The 20012-nt window shown below is 55.5% G+C and overlaps 1 protein-coding gene across 6 annotated transcripts in view; it reads left to right on the top strand.

Annotated features, from left to right (window-relative positions):
• The window catches only part of TPCN1 (two pore segment channel 1), a 61116-nt gene extending 41303 nt beyond the window's left edge, over positions 1–19813 (top strand). For 4 of the 6 annotated variants that reach the window (XM_058531468.1, XM_058531469.1, XM_058531471.1 and 1 more), the window contains 19 exons: positions 169–268; positions 2281–2397; positions 2646–2770; positions 3419–3467; positions 3955–4018; positions 4844–4888; positions 7033–7089; positions 7170–7223; positions 8062–8134; positions 9134–9241; positions 10312–10383; positions 10909–10998; positions 12274–12389; positions 13189–13235; positions 13833–13901; positions 14120–14204; positions 15012–15151; positions 15351–15431; positions 17267–19813. In XM_058531468.1, coding sequence (XP_058387451.1) covers positions 169–268; positions 2281–2397; positions 2646–2770; positions 3419–3467; positions 3955–4018; positions 4844–4888; positions 7033–7089; positions 7170–7223; positions 8062–8134; positions 9134–9241; positions 10312–10383; positions 10909–10998; positions 12274–12389; positions 13189–13235; positions 13833–13901; positions 14120–14204; positions 15012–15151; positions 15351–15431; positions 17267–17386 — 1612 coding nt within the window. In that variant the 3' untranslated portion in view covers positions 17387–19813. The remainder of the gene's footprint in view (positions 1–168; positions 269–2280; positions 2398–2645; positions 2771–3418; positions 3468–3954; positions 4019–4843; positions 4889–7032; positions 7090–7169; positions 7224–8061; positions 8135–9133; positions 9242–10311; positions 10384–10908; positions 10999–12273; positions 12390–13188; positions 13236–13832; positions 13902–14119; positions 14205–15011; positions 15152–15350; positions 15432–17266) is intronic. The other 2 variants (XM_058531473.1, XM_058531474.1) reach the window with 2 other exon arrangements.
• Positions 19814–20012: the final 199 nt, after the last annotated feature.

The raw sequence follows: 20012 nt of genomic DNA on the forward strand, positions 1-20012 counted from the left end.
CAGACAGGTGCTCGGGGGACTGGAGGGGTGGGAGTGGCCTGGTGAACTCAAAGCCATGAACTGAGAGTGGGGGAAGGGGGATGGGGTTGGGGGCAGAAGAGAGGGATGTCCTTAGAGAAGATGGAGACAGGCAGACGCGGGCCTGCGGGTAACGCTCTGCCGATGCAGTTTCCCAGATGTGATGATGCCCTCCTACTCCCGGAACCCCTGGTCCTGTGTCTTCTTCATCGTGTACCTCTCCATCGAGCTGTACTTCATCATGAACCTGGTGAGTGACCTGGCCTTGCGCTCTGCTGGAGCGGCCTGTCCAGCCGGCACAGTGCTGGGCACTGTGGGAATGGAGAAGGAGGGACCGCTGTTGGCCTCCGAGGGCAGAACGTTGGGGAGGGATGTCGCAGACAGTAGTCAAGGGTGGTGTGGCGGGGGCCGCCCCGTTGGGACTGGAGTTCAGCTGGTTACCCACGGTAGCCACCTCCCTGGGTTAGCACTGCTGCTTCTCCTGATAGTGCTAGAGACTGAGCCAGGACTACGCCGGTCCCTTCTCATTCTCACAGCAGACGTGTATCATAACAGCTGTAAAAGCGGGCACTTAGCAAGCCTTAGCCAGGCACCACACAAAGTGCTTTATGTAAGAGGATTAAATGATGTCACGCAAAAACCCTGGAAGGACTGTTACGATTCTCAATTTATAGATGAGGGAACTGAGGATCAGATGGCTCGAGTGACTTGCCCATGGCTGCACAGCTGGGGTTGCCAGGCGGGCTGGTCTGATTCCAGGGCGCTGTTCCCCCTGTGCCGGGAACGTCTTGTGCATTTCCACCCCATTTATCACGAATAGTCAGAAACTCCAGTACAGAACACATTCCGTTAGGGGAATTGTAAAGTCTCCTACACACTGGGAACTTTGGGGGCGTTTGCGGAGGCTCGGCTCTCACCGGGAATGTTCCTGCCATCAGCAGATCGCCTCCGAGACTAGGCTGTGAGGCTGGTGCCCAGACCACACGTCAGTGCCAGAATGATCAGGGAGAAGCTTGTATCAAGTCCTCTCTTTGTTTTCTACTTCTGAGGAGCATTCTCACACCAGTCAGGCCCAGTATAGAAACGGAAAACACTCTCCAGAGTAGACTTGGGAAATCGAGAAATTTGAAGTCTCAAAAAGGAAAGTATTTTCTTTTTTTAATTCCTCAAAACCAAAAAAAAAACGTTGGCGATCTCTTTATACACATTACAATTCTTCTGTACTGTTGTTAGTTTAGAATCATAAAAATATATTACATGTAATTGATTTGCTTTCATTTGTAATATCTTTAGAGCTGTGAAAATCTGCGGCATGGGTCGGCAAACTGCAGCCCACTAGCCAAAGCCGGCCCACCGCCTGTTTTTGTAAATAAAGTTTTATTGGCACACAGCCATGCCCATTTGTTTATGCATCATCTGTGGCTGATTTCATGCTACTACCGCAGGGCTGAGTAGTTTCGACAAAGACCATCTGGCCTTCAGAGCCTAAAATATTTGCTATCTGGCTCTCTAGGGAAAAAGTTTGTTGACTCTCCCTTAATATAAAGGGAAAAAAACAGAGGACCAGTTTGAAGCAGTAGAAAGGACAGAGTTTCCCTGGAAATATTTTTGAAAGAACAAGTGTTTCCAAAAAGGCTTCTTTCAAATTCTGCTCCTACCTTCCTATCGCCCTTTGATAATGCAGACCGTGTTGTTACTATGCTAACTTTGGAATTAGGCAGTTCTAGAAGGTTGTGCCCTGCAGGGTAAGCTTCCTCATTTCCCTGATTTCAGGGCCATGCGTGAAGCTGTGACTCACCAGGAGAGGGAATGAGGGGAGGGGAAGGGAAGAAGCATCCGGCACAATGATGTTCCTTCCTGCTCTGAGGTTGGGAGGGCACAGGATGGAGACACGGTGGCCCTGGCCATTGCACTGAGCTGAACTGGGCGTGGAACCCAGCGTGTTCCTCTCGCTGCTTCCTTCTCCCCCAATAAAACTGCCAGCTGGGGACGAGCTGTAGGTGGAGAGAAGAACCTGGGGCAAATGTAGTAACGATGTCTTCTCGTATCTGAAGAGAGAAAATTTACCAGTGGCAGTGAACGGCCTTCCTCTATGAGACTGAAGACAAACTTTCTATACTGCGAGGGGCAGGAGGGAGGGTCTTCACAAGCCCCACTTCTCGGGTGGCTGGTAGAGCGCCCTCTGGAGGCAGAGGACAACTCCCTGACTCCTTGAGGCCCTGCGGTGCAGGGAAGCCAGGTCCCTATGCTTTTCCCTCACAGCTTCTGGCCGTGGTGTTCGACACCTTCAATGACATCGAGAAACGCAAGTTCAAGTCTTTGCTGCTGCATAAGCGGACTGCTATCCAGCATGCCTACCGCCTGCTTGTCAGCCAGCGGGTAGGGACGAGGAGAGGCTGGGCCAGGAGGGGATTGGTCCTGCTCTCCCTCCCTTTCCCCGAGCAGCCCCTAACCATGGCAGGGCCAGCAGCTTTAGAAACTAGGAGTCCTGCCTTTGGGAGAACAAGAACGGGCAGGGTGCCCTGGGATCCCGTGTGTGCTGGGCGTCCGAAGTGGCTGCCCCCGAGGGAAGGGCACTCTGGGCTCTGTGTTCCCTGTGTTTCACATGCTGCTTCTCTCTCCCCCAGAGGCCCGCTGGCATCTCCTACAGGCAATTTGAAGGCCTGATGCGCTTCTACAAGCCCCGGATGACCGCCGGGGAGCGCTATCTGACTTTCAAGGCACTGAATCAGAGCAACACGCCTCTGCTCAGGTGAGCGGATGCCAGGCGGGGACGGGGTGGTGGGACAGGCCTTCAGGAAGGCGCCAGAAGGTGGTGGGCAGAGGCTTGTTAGAGACTTTGGTTTTCTTCACAGAGATTCTTAGACACAGACCGTATTTGTGAGGATTCTTTTTGCCACTGACAAAAGTTCAAAACATACACACACACACACCCGGCACAGCCTCAAAGCACTGGCCCTGAGATCTCCATGGCAGTATTGGTCTGTTGGACTGCTGATGACCCAAACTCTTCTTTTTGATTCAGAAAGAAACAGGCCAGCTGCAGAGACGAGTGAGCGAGCTCCATGTGGGCTGAACTCTCAGTCCCAGTTTTTCCTTTAAGTCCTCTGCTGAAGGAGGCTCAGTCCCTGTCCGTCTAAGAATTGTAGTAATCCAGGGGGATTGGAGCTGTCAGTAGTCAGTGTAGACTAAGTGGATTAAGTCTTCATAGCATCTGGAGGAAGGAGAGTGAATGTCTGCAGGTAAGGGTCCCCTGGGCGCTGATGTGCTGGGACTCTCAGATGTCCCCTCCCCCTGCCTCCCTCACCCCCTAAAGTGACCGCAGGCAGGCGAGTGAGAGGCCTGAAGCTCAGTGGGAACGTGTTCTGATTTTTTTGCCTTTTCATGTTGCCTGTGACAGCCTGAAGGACTTTTATGATATCTACGAAGTCGCCGCCTTGAAGTGGAAGGTGCGTGCTCTTGTGGGACCAGAGGGGGAGAGGGTAGATGGCTCCACGAGGGGATGAGACCAGGAGGCGCCCGGAGGTCCGGCTCCTTCCCTGCTAGAACAGCCCCTGGCCCCGCATCTGCCCTCACATTTGCCGTGTAGTGTCCTGGTTAAGAGCTCGGAATCTCAGTTAGACCCCATTAGTCACTGTGTGACATCAGGCAAGTTATCGAACCTTTCCATGGCTCATCTCACCTGGGAAATGGACCACGGGAATCCCTACCTGCAGAATTATGTTCAGGATTATGTAACAATAATGTGTGTCCATGGCCATTTCAATGCTCAGTAAACATTGGCTGTCTCTGTTGTTATTGAGATCCTTGAGGGTTTTCCTTGTTCCCCAAGTTAGCCGGGCCGGCAGGGAAGGAAAGCGGCGTCCTGGCCCCCAGGGCTAGGTTCTGGTCACTGGTCCTAACGCGCCCTCTCCTGTGGCCCTGTTTCCTGGCCAGGCCAAGAGAAATCGAGAGCACTGGTTCGATGATCTCCCTAGGACAGCATTCCTCATCTTCAAAGGTAAGTTGACCTGAATGTGGCATCTGGGCAGCTGGGGACACATAGAGGCTTCCGGAGGGCGCAGATGAGCATTTGAAGAGCCTGCTCCGAGGGTGTGTGTCTGTGCATGTGTGTGTCTGAATGTCTGTGTGTGTAAAAGAGACAGAGAGAGTGTGATTACCCCAGCAGGGAAATAAGTGTTGGACTAGGAAGGAAATCGGTAACTTAAAAACCAAACCAAGACGTTTGTGGAATAGATATTCATTTAGAATGTATGATCCCCTACATAATGCTTGCATAGTATAAAATTCAAAATTTTTAAATCGGAGTGCCTATATTATTTACCTAATAGTTGCCTCGTCATTTAATGCCATTTGTGAAGTTCCACGTGGGGGTATGGTTACCTCACAGGAAGGTCTCGTGCAAAAACCTGAAGCCCGGGTCTGGGCTGTTATGAACAAGAGTCAAGTATTTTGTGATTTCTCCCACAGCTAGGGCTTTGGGTGCTGCTGTTATTGCATGTTCTTTAGAGGGTTTTCCATTGCACTGGGTGATAGTTACTCAAGTGGATGAATACACAGCCCGGCCCGGGCCAGCAGCAATGGAAGTTTCAGCAGCAGCCAGCACAGCTTTGCTCTGCTCCGTCCCGGCCCCCCCAGAGCCGCTGTTGTCAGTGCAGTCTGGTCCTGGGTGTGAGCAAAGGCGTGTGTGTCGCTCTTAGAGCAGGCCCTTCCCTTTCACCCCGGACGGAAATACCCTGGTTGCTCACATGCGTGAAGTGTGTGGTAGGGGAATGTGTACTTGCGTATGCAAATTTCAGTGTTAACATTTCTTCTCTTCAAATAGGAATTAATATCCTTGTGAAGTCCAAGGCCTTCCAGTATTTCATGTGTAAGTGAAACATCACAGCACTAGGCCCCTTTCCTCCCGAGTCTTTTACTGTTCCAGAAGGTGGAGAGGCAAGAGATTCGTCCTGCAGCCATGTTGTTGGTTCTAGAAAATTCCACGCGTGTGTAACAGTAGAGAGATTATAAGGGACATCCATCAACCCGTCACCCAGCGTCACAGTCATCTTCTCACGGCCAGTCTTTCTTGCCCGTCTGTACGGTCACTCTGGCTCATCATCTCCTCTCTAGACCTGGAGTTTTGGGAAGCGAATTCCAGAACCACAGAGTGTGATTGGTTCATATGTCACTGAAGTCTGCTTTAATCTGTAGGCTTCTCTTCTATCCCTTTTCTCTCTCTTGCAGTATTTAGTTGAAAAGACAGGATTGTTTGTCCTTCAGTCTTGTTTTTGCATGTTCCTCTGTGGCTTATTTCTGTAATTTGGTATATATATTTGGTATATATCCAGTATATATACTACTGGATATATTTGGTATATATCTATTTTGTTGTGTTTAGAGCTGTGTTGTCCAATGTGGTAACCACCAGCCACAGGTGGCTATTTAAAATTAAGCTAACTAAAATTAAAAATTCAGTTCCCCAGTCATAATAGCCACATTTCAAGTGCTCAGTAACCACATTGGCTAATGACTGCCAATTGGACAGCACAGCTGAGGAGATTCGATTGTCACAGAAAGTTCTCTTGAACAGCACTAATCTAGAGGCTTGATTGGATTCAGTCTCTCTAAGAAGCTCCCGTTCCATTTAATGGGAAATGGTGTTCAGAGACCACAATCTGAGATGCTAGAGGTGCTCATTGTTTAGATTAGTTATTATTTCTAGGCCTTTCCATGGACAGAGGTAGGATTTGGGTTTTTTAAAGATAAACTCTATTGTAAGTTTATCCTGATATTTCTAATTCAAATTCAGGGCTATAAGGTTTTTACCTAACTTTATCCTTCTTTCATATCTAGATTCCAGGTCTTAAAATCCTGGTTCTCAGCAGCGCTAACACGATTACTCATTTGCTTTATCCCACAGTACACACACAATAGTCTCTGAGAAACAATGTCAGCACAATCCCAATAAGATGAGTATTAGAAACACCACTCCAGGGATGTATACCGAGATGACTTGAGGTTCCCTGGAACAGTCCTTCTGCATGCGGGAATGTTACCAACCCACTGGATACACATTTAGGTGTCTTTATTTCATTTTATTTTTGACTTTTAGAGATTACTTTTTACATTTGATTTTGTTTCATAATTATATAAAATATTTATATAGTTCCAAGTCAGGTCTACAAAACAAAGTTATTCAAGGACGTTTCATTTATATCCTGTCACCTCCCATAATGGGTAACTTTTATTATGGTCTGTCCTCCCATTTTTTAAAAACTATAAGTAGATGCATATATATGCGTATCTGTGTCTTAAATAAACGATGGCATACTTCACACACTTTTGCCCACCTTGCCTTTTTCAGTTGACAGTATATCCTGGAGACCAGTCCATGTTACCAGATGGAGATGTTCCTCTTTTCTTATAGTTGATAGTACACCATTTCGTGAATGTATCGTAGTTCCTTCACCCAGGCCCCTGCTGATCATTTAGGTTTTTCCTAGTGTTTTGCTGTCACAAATAGTTCTTCAGTGAATAGCTTTCAGTTTACTTCATGTTGTGTTTTTGCTAGTGTTTCATGGGCTGGGTCCCTAGAAGTGGAAGTGATGGGTGAAAGGCCAAACACATATGCAATTTTGCTAACTAGTTCATGCAGTCATTTTAAAATCCGATGTCTCCAGGGAAAAGCAAACATTTTCAAGACTCAGACCCTTTGCATATTGTTCATCTTTTACACTGACTTGGAATAACCTGTAGGTTTTACTGAAACATCTTAACTGGTATCCCTACGGTGACACAGAGGGTGTTTTTAGAAATCCGTAGCTGTTTTCTAGGTGAAACCACGGGTTGATTTAGCTCATGGTAAAAGCACTAAGCAGAGAGAAGTCACCTGTCGCACGGGCGTGTGGAGCAGCCCAGCCCTCTGTATCCCCCAGAGCTGCTGGGTGTTAACCGGAGCTGCAGCTGTGACCTGTAGATTTCCACGCGCTTCCGTGCCTTCTCTGTCTATAACGGGCCTGTCTGTTGCAGACTCGGTGGTGGCCGTCAACGGGGTCTGGGTCCTCGTGGAGACCTTCATGCTGAAAGGTGAGCCCTGGCTGGGGGACTGGCCCGTCCCCTGGGCACACCTGGCCTGCCTCTTGAGCCGTGGCCTCGCTGTCTTTCAGGCGGGAACTTCTTCTCCAAGCACGTGCCCTGGAGTTACGTCGTCTTTCTGACTAGTAAGTTTCTGACTCGCCTTTGCTGAACGGCTGGTCTGAAACACTGGCTGTGAGAGCTTTCATTTGGTTTAGGATCTCCTGCTCGTTTCTAAACCAGGGAAGCTTCATGATAATGGAGTAGAAGTTGAGTCTGATTCCATCACGCCCCTGTGTAAAACTCTGTCGTGGTTTTCCACTGCCCTCTGATCAAGTCCCCCTCCTGGGCGTCACTCACGCCGCCCGGCCGCATGGAGCCCCACAGCTTCCTCTTCGGCCTCATCTCTTGCCAGTACCGCTCCCCTCGCCCACGCTGCAGCTCACCTGAACAGCGTCCTGCTCCCAGTGCTCTTTCTTACCCCTGGGCCTTTGCACGGGTGGTTTCTTCTGCCTGGTACACTCATCCTTTGCCACACCGCTCTGCCTGACATTCCTCTCCTCCTCTTACGTCTAAACCTCCCTGAACACACTGCGTCATCATTGCCCAGTCATGTCTTTCCACCCATCTGGACTCTGAGCTCTGTGCAAGTGGGCGCCAGGCTGTGCTCTCACTGTTGCACACCCAGCACAGTGCCTGGCACGGAAGAGGTGCGGGAAATGTCCACTGGACGGACAGACGTATGGCTGGGCCATTCCTAAAGAGAGGGAGGGAGTGCTCCTCTTCTCAAGCACGGTGCCCCGGTTGACCAGCACTGGGCCAGGCCCTGTCCCGGAGCCTGCACTCTCACGGCAGCATGGGTGTGACGTGGTGGGCTGGAGGGCGCGGCCTGCAGGGGAGGCTGGAGACCTCGGGAGAGCCTCAGCCGGGAAACAGAGCCAGGCCAGGGTGGGGCCGCTGCTGACCGCCCCCTCCTGTCCACAGTCTATGCGGTGGAGCTGTTCCTGAAAGTGGCCGGCCTGGGTCCCGTTGCGTACCTGTCCTCCGGATGGAACCTGTAAGTGGGGAGGGTGTTTCTTGACCACATCGGAGACTCTAACGAAAGCCACGGGGCGTTTTGCTGTGCACCCACGGCACACTCGCCGGCTCTGCAGTTGCAGAAGGAAGGTCTGCAGACGGGTCAAGGCTTCTGTCCCCTGGAGTGATTCTGGTGTGGCTCACGGACTCCCCAGGCTGCAGCTCTCATCTTCCTCTCTCCGGCCGCCCACGCCAGTCCCTCCTGGACATGAGGGTGCCTGGACATGGAGAGTGCTTAGGCTGCAGGCTCTTCCTGAGCCATTTCACCCCACACCATCCCCCGCAGCCAAGCTCTTTTCTCCATAAAAACCACGACGCCCCCAGAGAAGGAAGTCCCACCCCTTCCTCCGTGAGCCTCGAGCTGGTGGCCCTCTCCCCGACCCACCGAGGCCTCGAGAGGTCACTTACGCCCCGTCAGGTTAACTCACCGTGAAGTCAGGCAGCACTCACGAGGTCTGGGCTCGAGGGAGACAGCGGGTTAATAAGTAGAGAAGAGCCCGGGCACTGCTGTGGGCAGCGCCGTGCTGTGTTCAGGGTCTTGTGTGTCTGTGGAGGAGGGAGGGGCCCTCTGTCTGGAGCAGGGCCGGCTGGTCTCCAGGTGGGAATCCTGCCTGCCCATCCTGCCCCTCCCCTCAGTTACCCCATCAGGGTCGGCGTCTCTGGTGTAACCAGATGGCTGCTGTTAGACCAACACAGGGCCTTCAGGAGGGGGTTCCAGGCATTTCTGCCCCAAGGGTCAGAGCATCGAGGCCTGACCCCTAAGATGTGCTGTGACTGGGGGCCCGGCCAAGCCAACCTCAGAAACCCCAGCACACCAGAGAGCTGCTTCCCAACCTGGCTGCCTGTGGGCCACTGCTGGGCACGCCATTGCCTTCACTGGGGTTGGTGTGTGGGCCTCTTGGAAGGGAGGGAGCGCTGAGAACCGGCTGGGGAGGCTGGCGGTGGGCCGAATGGACCCAGCTTCCCCCCTCCCTTCTAGGTTCGACTTCTCCGTCACCGCGTTTGCCTTCCTGGGACTGCTGGCTCTGGCCTTCAACATGGAGCCCTTTTATTTCATCGTGGTCCTGCGTCCCCTGCAGCTGCTGAGGTGACCACGGCAGGGCTGGGGTCAGGGAGAGGTGGGTGGGGGAGGGCGCGGAAAGCATTGGGACTGGTCTGGGAAGTGACTGGAATGAGCCAGAAGACTCACAAGCCTGGGGTCAGAGATGCACGCCCCTGCAGAGGCACCCTGGGGGGCTGCTGTCTCCACCCGTGGGGACGTATGGACCACCCGCCTCCTCCCATCCCTGGGGCCAGTCACCCCGACTTTGGAAGAGAAACGCGGCTCATGGCTCAGGTGAACTCGGCCTGCAGTGGTGTCAGCTCAGCCACAGAAACACACGTGCTCAGAGTCATAAACCAGAGAGCACAGCCTCTGAAGGTCCAAAGGGACTTTCGAGAGACCCCCACCCCGTCCTTTTCTGGCACAGCCTCGTGTCAAGAAAACCCCTCATGTGGTCCCCTCTTTTTCCCCGGGGCCATTGTAGGAAACCAGTAAAGGAGTGCTCTGTGGATGGTGTCCCTCCCTACTTAGGGGTCTTGAGCTCTTAGTGTCTTCAGAAGCCTGGTTTTCCTCTCGAACATCTAGCTGCCATCCCATACGTGTCCATCGTCCCACCCCGTCCTTGCTGGGAAGAGAGGTGGAGGTGTGGGATGGGGCCCGGGGCGGCCGTGCAGCCGTGGAGCCGTGGTGGGGGCTGGGCCAGGCCGCACGGATGTCAGCTTCCCTCCCACGCACTGCCGGCTCCTCTGGGAACAGGCGTGGGCTTCTGTTCCCGTCTTCCTGGGGTTTGCCACACTGCCTTGGGCGAGGCCTTGTCCCTCTCTGAGCCTCCCGGCTTCATTTGTAAACCGTGGTGAATAGCCACTGCTACCCCTCAGCCGAGGAAGAGACAGGAGACACGGCGTGGCTCTGTGTCCCTTCAGGGAGGGGATGTCCAGCCCTGATGTCCTGGCACCACTGCTGCCCCTTCACAGGTGCCAGGCTGGCGGCTCCGAGGGAGGTGGACACTCGGGTGGGTGGGAGGCCCTGGGCTGGTCTTCTCCGCCTGGTGCCGTGGAAGGTGGGCTGCAGCCATGCCCTGCGTTGTAAGCGACCCAGCCTCTTCCCTCGCCCAGGTTGTTTAAACTGAAGAAGCGTTACCGCAACGTGCTGGACACCATGTCCGAGTTGCTGCCGCGGATGGCCAGGTACCGCCCTGCCCCTTGGCCCAGGGCCGGGCGCCGTGAGGCTGGTGCCCCCGGGCAGGTGGCTGGGTGGTAGCAGGGGGAGAGGGGGAGTCCCGAGAACGACTGACGTCGAGGGTCTGGCGGGTCTGGAGGAGACTGAAACCTGGACCACCCCAGGTCTCCCTGCACCACTTTTCTCCACTGACCTGTCTGACATATTGAGTAGGGAGGACAGGGAGCTGTCAACTCACTTACCACCTGTGTCTACATTCACAGGTAAGGGGTCACCTGTGAGTCTACCTTCACAGGTAAGGGGTGAATCTCCAGTAAAGGGGCATCCGTTACTAGAGTCCTGATTCGAGCCGTTTTTACCCCAGACCTGAATCACGAGGCCCCTTCCCTGCAGGCACTTTCCAGTGGTGAACCTGGCTAGGGGCATGCGTCTCCCTAGTCAGCTCAGGGGGTCAGAGGATGCCGGGGCTGCGGCAGGAGCCGGGTCCCCCAGTGGCCCTGAATCACCCTGTCCCTTTCGACCCTCCTCCCCAGCCTGGCCCTCACCCTGCTCATCTTCTACTACTCCTTCGCCATCGTGGGCATGGAATTCTTCTGTGGAATCCTCTACCCCAACTGCTGCAAGTGAGTGTGCCGCAGGGCCCCCAGCCCTGACGGCCCAGCAGGCTGATGTCCGGAGGATCAGAGCCAGGATGGTGTGCCGACCCCGCCGCGTGGGTCCCCTCGGCCTCGGACACACCTCTCTAGGCCCACCACCCTTGAAAGCCCTGGGAGTCATGTTGCCTTGCTTTCAGGGCTTAGATCAGTGTAGTAGGTGGTGAGGGACCTGGAATCAGAGGGTTGACTCTGATTGAGGACATCTGAGCCAATTTCCCGTCCCCCAAGCAGGCCTAGGAGCCGCACTCCAGCCAGGCCTCCGTCAGCTCACCCTGTGGGCTGAGGGCTGAAGGCCACTCCAGAGCCAGGAGTAGCCTGGGGCCCGCGGCCTGAGGCCCCTGGCTCCCTCCCGCTTCTCTCTGGGGTGGCTGGGGACCTGGGCAGACACACATCAACCAGAGGCAGCCGGTTAGGGTAAGACAGATGGACACACAGGGAGGTCTCTGGGGGCAGGGACACAGAGTAGGGAGCACAACCTCCCATGACCTCTCCTTTCCCTTCTCCTTGCTCCTCCTGAGCCACCAGACAAAATCACAGCATTCTCTTTAAAATGCCCTCCTTGTGGCCTCAGGCACTGACAAAGACAGTTCCCAAAGACAGCGGAAGCCATTTTGAGTGTCAGGCTGAGCTCAGACCAGAGCCCACGGCAGCGGGTCACAGACCTGAGAGTGCGGCAGAGGCACGGGAGCTGCGAGGGGCTCAGGGCTCTGCCTCTGAACGAGCTCCCTGGGGGTCAAGGAGCAGACGTGCAGAACTGTCCGCGTAGGTTTAGCAGGTCGGCCGTAGAGGATCGGAAGGAGGGGAGCAGATAAGCTCTCAGGACAGGGCAGCCTGTTGGAACGCGGGCTGGGTGCTGGGGAAAGCCCGGCCGGCAGCCTCCGCTGCCCAGGTTGCTGCTGATCCTGGGCTGGGGAGCGCTGGACGAGGCTCTGCCGTGCTCTCCCCTCCCAGCAGCGCCCCCTCGGGTAGCTGAGAGGGAGGGGCCTACCCGGCAACAGAGAAATGCCGAGTGGAGGCGGGTAAGGGGGCCAGGTCTGGGCTTCCCACCGGCGCCCAACAGGCAGGAGGAGCTGAGGGCTCCCCTTGAGCCAGGAACGCGGGCAGGAGCGGGGGCGCTGGGCAGCACACCTGGCTGGACAGACGCTCCTTGGTCGGACCTGGGTTTGCTTAAACGTTTTGTCCCCTGTCGAGGTGACCCATTGCCCTGTGACCTTCCCTTCTGCCCTGTGTCTCCCCGGCCAGCACGAGTACAGTGGCAGACGCCTACCGCTGGCTCAGTCACACCGAGGGCAACAGGACTGTCGTGGAGGAAGGCTACTACTATCTCAATAACTTTGACAACATCCTGAACAGCTTTGGTGAGTGCGCACGTCACAGGCGGGACATTCCCTGGGCCTGTGCTTTTGCCACCGCAGGTCCCAGATGTGGCATAGTAGGGCTGTCTGAGGCCTCCCCCTCCCAAGCTGTGTGCCACACTCTCTCGAGTCCTCTCCGGCCCAGAGGGAGCCTGTGGTTGCCCAGCCCCAGGGGTGCAGTCCAGGCCAGGTCCCAGGGCTCACTCAGCCACCAGATTTGGTTCCTTTTTCTGATACTTTTTCAGTATCAGAGAGCAGAAAAGCTTCGTGCTTTGCTGGGGGAGGTAGAGCCCGATACTAGGGAACCACCCACCTTGTTACAACCCCATAGTCGCAGGGTGGGACCCAGCCACACCAGCGTGCCACGGTGCTCTGCACTGCCCCTAGCCCAGGCCCATACAGCTCTGCTCTTGGGTTCCATGGAGGGGATCGGGGGGTCAGGGGGCAGAGGGAAGTGGCCCTGCCGGACAGCTTCTGGAGCCCCTCCTGGCATCCCAGATCTACACTGAGAAGGTCTGGGAGCTCCTTCCGCAGTACCCACCCCAGCCCTGGTCCATCACGGGCCGCTGCGGCAAAGGGCATGTCATTTTGAGGATGGGCCAAGATGGCAGCACTCCCTGTGGGGCAGGCGCTCAGGGAGGGCCTTGGCTGGTCTTTCTGGAGCTGACAGCCCAAGCTGGCAGATGGGGAAGCCATCATTTAGGTGCATGGTACCCGGGATAGGCGGAGAGAGGCCACTTGAAACTGACTTCGAAAACGTGGGTCTGAGCAAGACACTCTCTTTCTCCCTTGCCTTTGGCAGTGACCTTGTTCGAGCTCACAGTTGTCAACAACTGGTATATCATCATGGTAAGGACCTCCCTCAGCTCCTGGGGCATCTTCCCCACCCTCTGAGGCCAGCTCCAGGTCTCCGCTCGCCCAGTGTGGGGTGCATTGCTCTTCTCATTCTCTGCCTGGGTCACGTGGGGTTGGGGTTCTGCAGGGAGGCCACATACGAGTGGGGCCCCAGGAGCCACCCCCTCCACGTTTGCTGGACTTGGCTTTTGTCCCTGCACCCTGCACATGCCCCAGCGGCCAGGAGATGCCAGTTAGCCTCTGGGTCTCTGTCCTCCCGCCATTGTGGGAGAGACTTTTCAATCAAGAAACAGCGTGGCAAGGTTGTTGGTTTGTTGGGTTTTTCCCCCCATTCCTTAAACTCCTCCAAGTGCCACCCCTACTTGGGACAAAGACCATCCGTGTTAGTCCTGGGGAGCGTCCAGGCCTTGTGCAGCACAGAGGAATTTTCAGACCCAGGGGAGCGAGGTCCCCTCCTCTACCTCCCACAAGCAAAGGCAGATCAGGAAGGGACCGTGACGAGCCGGGCGATGCCAGGGCCACGGGCAGCCTGAGTAGACGGCAACTAGCCCCCCGGGCGCTCGCTCACTGGCTGCTTCCCTGTGCCTCCAGGAAGGCGTCACCTCTCAGACCTCCCACTGGAGCCGCCTGTACTTCATGACCTTTTACATCGTGACCATGGTAGGTCCCGGGCCACAGACCGCTCTCCGTCCTCCGTCTGCAGAGTCTCTAGCTGCCCCTGCTCACTGGGCGGCAGCCCCGGGAGGAGGGGGCTGGGGACACGTCCGACCCGGCTCTGCTGGGTGTGGGGCCCTGCAGCAGCTCACACACACGCATGCGCGCACACACACACCCCCCTCACTCCCTCTCCCTCGCTCCCCCTCCCTGTGCCCGGCCAGGTGGTGATGACTATCATCGTCGCCTTCATCCTTGAGGCCTTTGTCTTCCGGATGAACTACAGCCGCAAGAACCAGGACTCGGAAGGTCTGTGCGAGGAGCCGGCGCAGGCCGGCTGGCTGTCCAGTTCAGCTGTCTGGCTGTCCACCCTTCTGGCAATCCAGCTTATCTGTCTGGCTTATCTTCCTAGATCTCTCATTTGCATTGATTTTCAAATATTCAGTGACAAAAAAAATGCTCTTGATCTCATTTTTAAAATAAAAACATGTCAGAGATTAAGAAAAATCACAAGGCAGAGGCGGGCTGGATGTGAACATAGCAGCCCTTGGTCCCACCTTTCCCGTCTCTCGGAGTCCTGTCCCTCTTAGCTGTTTCTCCTTTTAGTTATCATCTCCACATTTCTAAATAGCATGCTCGTACTACGGTTCTAGATTTAAATGGTGTGAATATTGTGGACTGCAGAGCCCATAGGACTTCCTTCTGCAACCTGATGATCCCGGCTTTAATAATCGCCTCACTTTTTCCAGGTTGCATAGCTTTCCACGTGCTGATCATTCTTTCTAGATTCTCCATCGGAACTGCCACATACCTATTATTCCTTGTTTCCAAATCTCTGTCATATCAGGCTCTCTGGCCATTTTCTTTTTGCTCAGAGACTTCTTCCTGACCCCTCTGTCCCATGTAAGCTGCTGGCCTGACAAGCCTCCTGGCATCCACAGCAAAGGGAAGGAAGGGACCTGAGTTCCAGACGGCAAGAGGTGGGGGGGGTGTGGCGCTGATGCAGAGTTTTGCTCAGAGAGAGAGCCTTAGGACCCCTGTGGGGGCAGTGGGGAGGATGCCAGACTGGGGGCTCTGAGCCCCAGGCTCCTCCCCAACCCCACCTCCCTCTTGCAGTTGACAGCGGCATCACCCTTGAGAAGGAAATCTCCAGAGACGAGCTGGTTGCTGTCTTGCAGCTCTACCGGGAGGCGCGGGGGACCTCCTCGGACGTCACCCGGCTGCTCAAGATCCTCTCCCAGATGGAGAGGCACGAGGTGAGGAGCCACAGGGCCCCGGCTGCTAGAGGGGGCGGGTTTACTTAGTGCAGTCCCTCCCCCACCTTCATCCCCTCAAGTTCAGGTGACACGTTTGGGTGACACTGTTGAAAAAGCCAGAGGAGCAGGCGAGGCCTGCTGAAGCAGGGCTCCAGGGCCCTGGCACAGGTGGGTCCCTGCAGCCTCTGCTCTCCTTCAGCAAAATGCCGTGGTGTTTCTGGGACGAAGATCAAGGACCAAAAGCGATCTGAGCCTAAAGATGTACCAAGAGGAGATTCAGGTAGGAGCAGCCTGACCTCCCTCCCAGCTCCTGCCGGGGGGTGGTCCTCCCCGCAGCTGAGTGGGGGCTGCTCTCCCATCCCCATCTTGAGTAGTGGAGGAGGGCTCGGTGGGGAGATATGGGATTGTCGATTGAGACCACTACCAGTGGTGTCGGGGACTCCGGTTTGGGGGTGGTGGGCCCTCGGGGCTCAGCCTCGAGCCCTTGCCCTGTTCCCCTACGTGGGCAGCTCTCCTGTCTGGTGTTTTGTATATGTCAGTGCCACGGTGCATTCTCCAGAACCTCATCTTAATTTCTTGCTCTGAGTCGGAGCTGCAAATGAGATGTGTCCAGCAGGAGACATGACAGGCAAGGGGGGCATGGGGCCATGGTAAGCTGGCAGGGACAAGCCTCTTCAAAGACCGCGGCCTCTTCCCAGGTCCTGCCAAACATGGAAAGAGGCTCTGCTGCACCCAGGTCTCTTGGGTTTTTTGACTGTTGGTTTTTTGGTTCTAATTTAAGAGAAAGAAGTCAAATATTTATTTTTCAAAATTTCCCAGTCTTTCTATGTTGGTAACTAAGTCAACTGTTTTGCAAAGCACCACGTGGGCTGACACTGTGCATTCCAGACAGAGACCACGGACGTGGGCCCCAGGCTGGGAGATCTGCTTTGGGTGTTCCCTCCACCTTGGGGTCCCAGGGCTCAGGGAGGCTCTCCTCGCCAGCCATCGTGACTATGCTGTTTTCGAGCATTCTAGCAGCTGCAAAGCCTCTGTTTCTGGGACAGTGATGGCCAGTATCCACGCCCAAAAGGCTGGGAGGCTGCAGTACCCTGAAGTGACTCACACAGTCTCTGTAAAAGCACCAGGCCTTGTAGTCGGTGTTCTTCGGGCAGACACAGTGGCTTGCTGAACTGGTGTTGCAGACATGGGGTTCACAGGAGCTTTGGTGTCGTACAACCTGGGTTTGGTTCCCGGCTCTGTGACCTTGGGCGAGTCCCTCAGCCCGTTCACATCTGTGAAAGGGGGCAGCATCTGCCTCGAGAAGCAGAGGAGACTGCGCAGGAGCACGCACATGGGCGCCATCCTGTCCTCTGGCCCCTGCCTGTCCGTCCCCTCCCAGCCTCAGCTCCCCGCTCTGTAAAGTGAGGGGGCACAGGACTAGGCCGGCTCAGTATTTTTCGAGCTCTAAAGTTCTGTGGTTGAGATTCTTTCAAAACATAGGGTATATTTTTAAATTCCTTAATTACATGAATACCCGTGTCCCTGAAAATGTCAGATGATATAACAGTAACGGTCCTAGGTGGGTGAGCTGTGTAATTTTTTTCAAAATGCTTTCACAGCCTTAGTGGAGGGCAGCAAAAGCAACGTGGGAGTTGGAAGAGGCACTCAACTTCATCTGGCTTTATATAGCCTCTGAGCCTCAGTTTTCTTGGGTACGAAATGGGGACACAATACCTGCCAAGCTCAAAAGGGCTAGCACGGGGGATGAGGGAGACATCCCGTCGTGAACGACAAAAGATGAGGTTCACTAGGAAAGGATGGTGACTACTACTTCATAAGTGCCAAGCACACTTGACAAGGAGTTTTGCAAACCTCTAGTTAACGAGGGGAAGATTTCACTGCAGTTTTTCCCTTTGGGGCCACGTTCAGAATTCTCAGCAGGTCCGGGGGTTGGGGGACCTGTCAGTCCCATTGGGTGGGCTGGCAGCCCTGCCTCCTCCACCCCCAACCCCGACAGGCAGAGGGGGAGGTCCCAGCACCGCCTGGCCTGGTGACCGGGTCGGGCTGGGGGAAGCGCAGGGTTGGCCGGGAGGGGCGCGGCCCGCTCAGCACCCCCTCTGCTCTCTGCTCCAGGAGTGGTACGAGGAGCATGCCCGGACGCAGGAAGAAGACCAGCATCAGCTGAGCGGCAGTGGCGTCCTTGTCACCCGGCTGCCACCAGGCAGCCGCGTGCGTTCCCAGACTGTCACCTAACCCCGCGCGCGCAAGCCATCTCTTCTATGCAATAACACAATAGTATTATTTTACTACGGTGTATCGAAATAATGTGTGTGTATATATACACACACATATTCATATATATGCACATATTTATATATAGTAAAAGGAAAGACAGACGAGATGGGGTGTGGTTTGTAACCACCTTGCCCTGTCTTCCTTAACCCCAAAAGTCAGTTGGTTTGGGGGGGTCAGGCCAGTATGAGCTCTTCCCAACATGGAAAGTTCCAGAAGGCCCCTCCAGAGGAAGACCACTTGAATAGATCTGCAGGGCTGGCCTTCAGGCGGCCAGCCCTCCCTGGGCCAGACCCACACCGTCTTCCCAATGCTGCTTTCAGACCCCCAGCCCAGCTTCCCCACGAACCTTCCCTGTGGCCCACGTCACGGGGTTTCCGTGTCTTGCTTTAGGGACAGAACCACTTAGGAAGGAAAAAACCCCCATCCTTGGGGGTAGTATTTCTATATTTGTGATAATGTACTAGAACGTTCCTTTGGGGGACCAGTGCCTTGGCCCTAATGGGGATACTAATCAAGGGGTGTGATTATGCCACGTGGTCAGATCTCAGTGAGCCGGTGCTGGGCAGCGAGATCATGCTGAGCAACTTCATGTCCTGCTCTGTAAGCCTTCTCTCCCACACTTTCGGCTTCAACTCTTGTTGCTGAAAATCCTCCTGAAACCGCCTCCTTTGGCATCAAGGCCCAGCGAGAGGAAAGCAGGCAAGAGGCCGGTTGATGGCTGCCACCCAGACCAGACCCTGAAATGGGCTTTCTCCACTAACCCCCTTTCCTTTGATTGTCCTGGTCAAGCAACAAGACATTGTGGTTAATTCAGGATTCTGCTCAAACAAAGCAGATCCTTCATGTGTGCATTAGGTTCCGTGGTTGGGAACGGGAGCAGAGAGCACAGACGCTCCCCGCCCGCCGTCCAGAGCCCTGGGGCTGACCCTGTCGGTCCACTGGCCCAGCTCCCCCTCACCTCGGGCTGTTGCCCTCTGTGGACTCGACCCACCCCAAGGTTCTCACTAGCAGAGTGGCGGGTGTGGAGGTAGGTTCAAGGGGACCTTCAGGGCCCCGAGTTCCCCTGGCACCACGGGGAGTTCCGGGAGATCAGAGTGTGGTCCGGGTTGGCCCTACGCATGAGTCCAGAGCAGGCCGTGGGGGCCGGCCGCCCCAGCGAGCGTGTTGGTGGTGCAGCAGAAGCAGGGTCAGAGCAGAGGAGGTCTGGTTCCGCTCCCCCGGGCTGCAGACCCAGCATGGTGTAGGGGGCAGAGGAGGAAGCAGCCCCCACAGGGCATACCGGTCCCCGCCCAGCTGCCTCCGCGCCTCCAGGGACAGCTAGGTAGGCGGGCAGAGGTTCCCCTGGCTACATCCTCCTCCCAGCAGGGCAAGGCCTGTTCCAGGGGTGCCATCCCCAACTCCCCCATCCCCTCTCCCTGGCCATCTCTGAGGCCCAGCCTTCTCAGTGCAGCCCAGGGGATACTGCACAGCTCTGCCCTCAGCAGGGGAGAAGTGGTGAGCATTCCTATTGGTAAAGCACAGCCCTGTGGGGGAAACAGCGAATCATTGAGGACCACTGAGATTCCCACGCGATGGGGATCAGGACACTGACGTTGTTCTCTGTCTCTGGAGGGCCACTCGGGGAGCCCCAGGCCCGAACCCTTTCCCCTCTCCAGAGGAGGAACTTTATTTGCACAGTTGGTGCCTTTAGCTTTTGTGTATTGAAACGGGCATTTGGAAGCAGGAGTCAAGGGGCAGCTTCTAAAGGGGGTGCGAGTCCTCCGACCTGAGTGTCTGGGCCTCAGTCTAGTCCCTGGCGAGTTGACCCCCACCTCTCATGTGAGGGCTGGTACAGGAAGGGTGGGACCCAGTGCGGCCCTCCCAGCCCTGTCCTGAGGGAGGCCCTGGTTTTAGCCGGGAAGGGGTGAATGCAGTGTGGCAGTAGTGCTGATGGGCCCTTGTCACTGAGGCTAAGGACAGCCGTCCCTGTGGGGTCACCCCGGGCCGCGTCAAGTTGACCCTCAACTTGCACACAGGCCCACCGAGCAGGGAGCAGGTGTCACCCAGGGCTGTGAGGGACCAGGGACCTCCTCCTGCTCAGATGCCTCTCACCTCCTCTGTCACAGCTGAGTGAAGCCAAGGTGAGACTCACCGACGTGCCCTGGCTCACGCAACCTGTCGGTGGCTGTGATGGCGCTGTGCCCCTGCCCCGCTTTGGGGGGGACGCTATCTGGCCCCTCCTTGCTTCCCTCGCCCAACCCAGCCTTACTCCACACCTCGCGACAATCATTTTGTACAGAGAGCGGGAGCAGCGCTGTAAGGTTTTGTACATTGGTGATTTCTTACTTGGAAAACCCACTGTCTCCTCAATTTCTGGCATATTAATAAAAGAGCCTCTGCTTTGTAGATGTGGCTGCTGCCTTGTGACTTGTGCCAGGTACTGTTCTGCGGCTTTGGGTATTGCGGGGAAAGGGGAGAGGTCCTGTCATGGCCATTCCTAACCCCACCTCAGCCCCATCCCCGGACGAGCCACGAAGCCCAGAGAGATCAGGCCCGAGAGCCTTCGGCCCTGGAACCAACCCCCTGTCCCCTGGCACAGGTAAAG

This window comes from Diceros bicornis, chromosome 35 (assembly GCF_020826845.1).
Source record: "Diceros bicornis minor isolate mBicDic1 chromosome 35, mDicBic1.mat.cur, whole genome shotgun sequence".
In the NCBI taxonomy this organism is placed as follows: domain Eukaryota; kingdom Metazoa; phylum Chordata; class Mammalia; order Perissodactyla; family Rhinocerotidae; genus Diceros; species Diceros bicornis.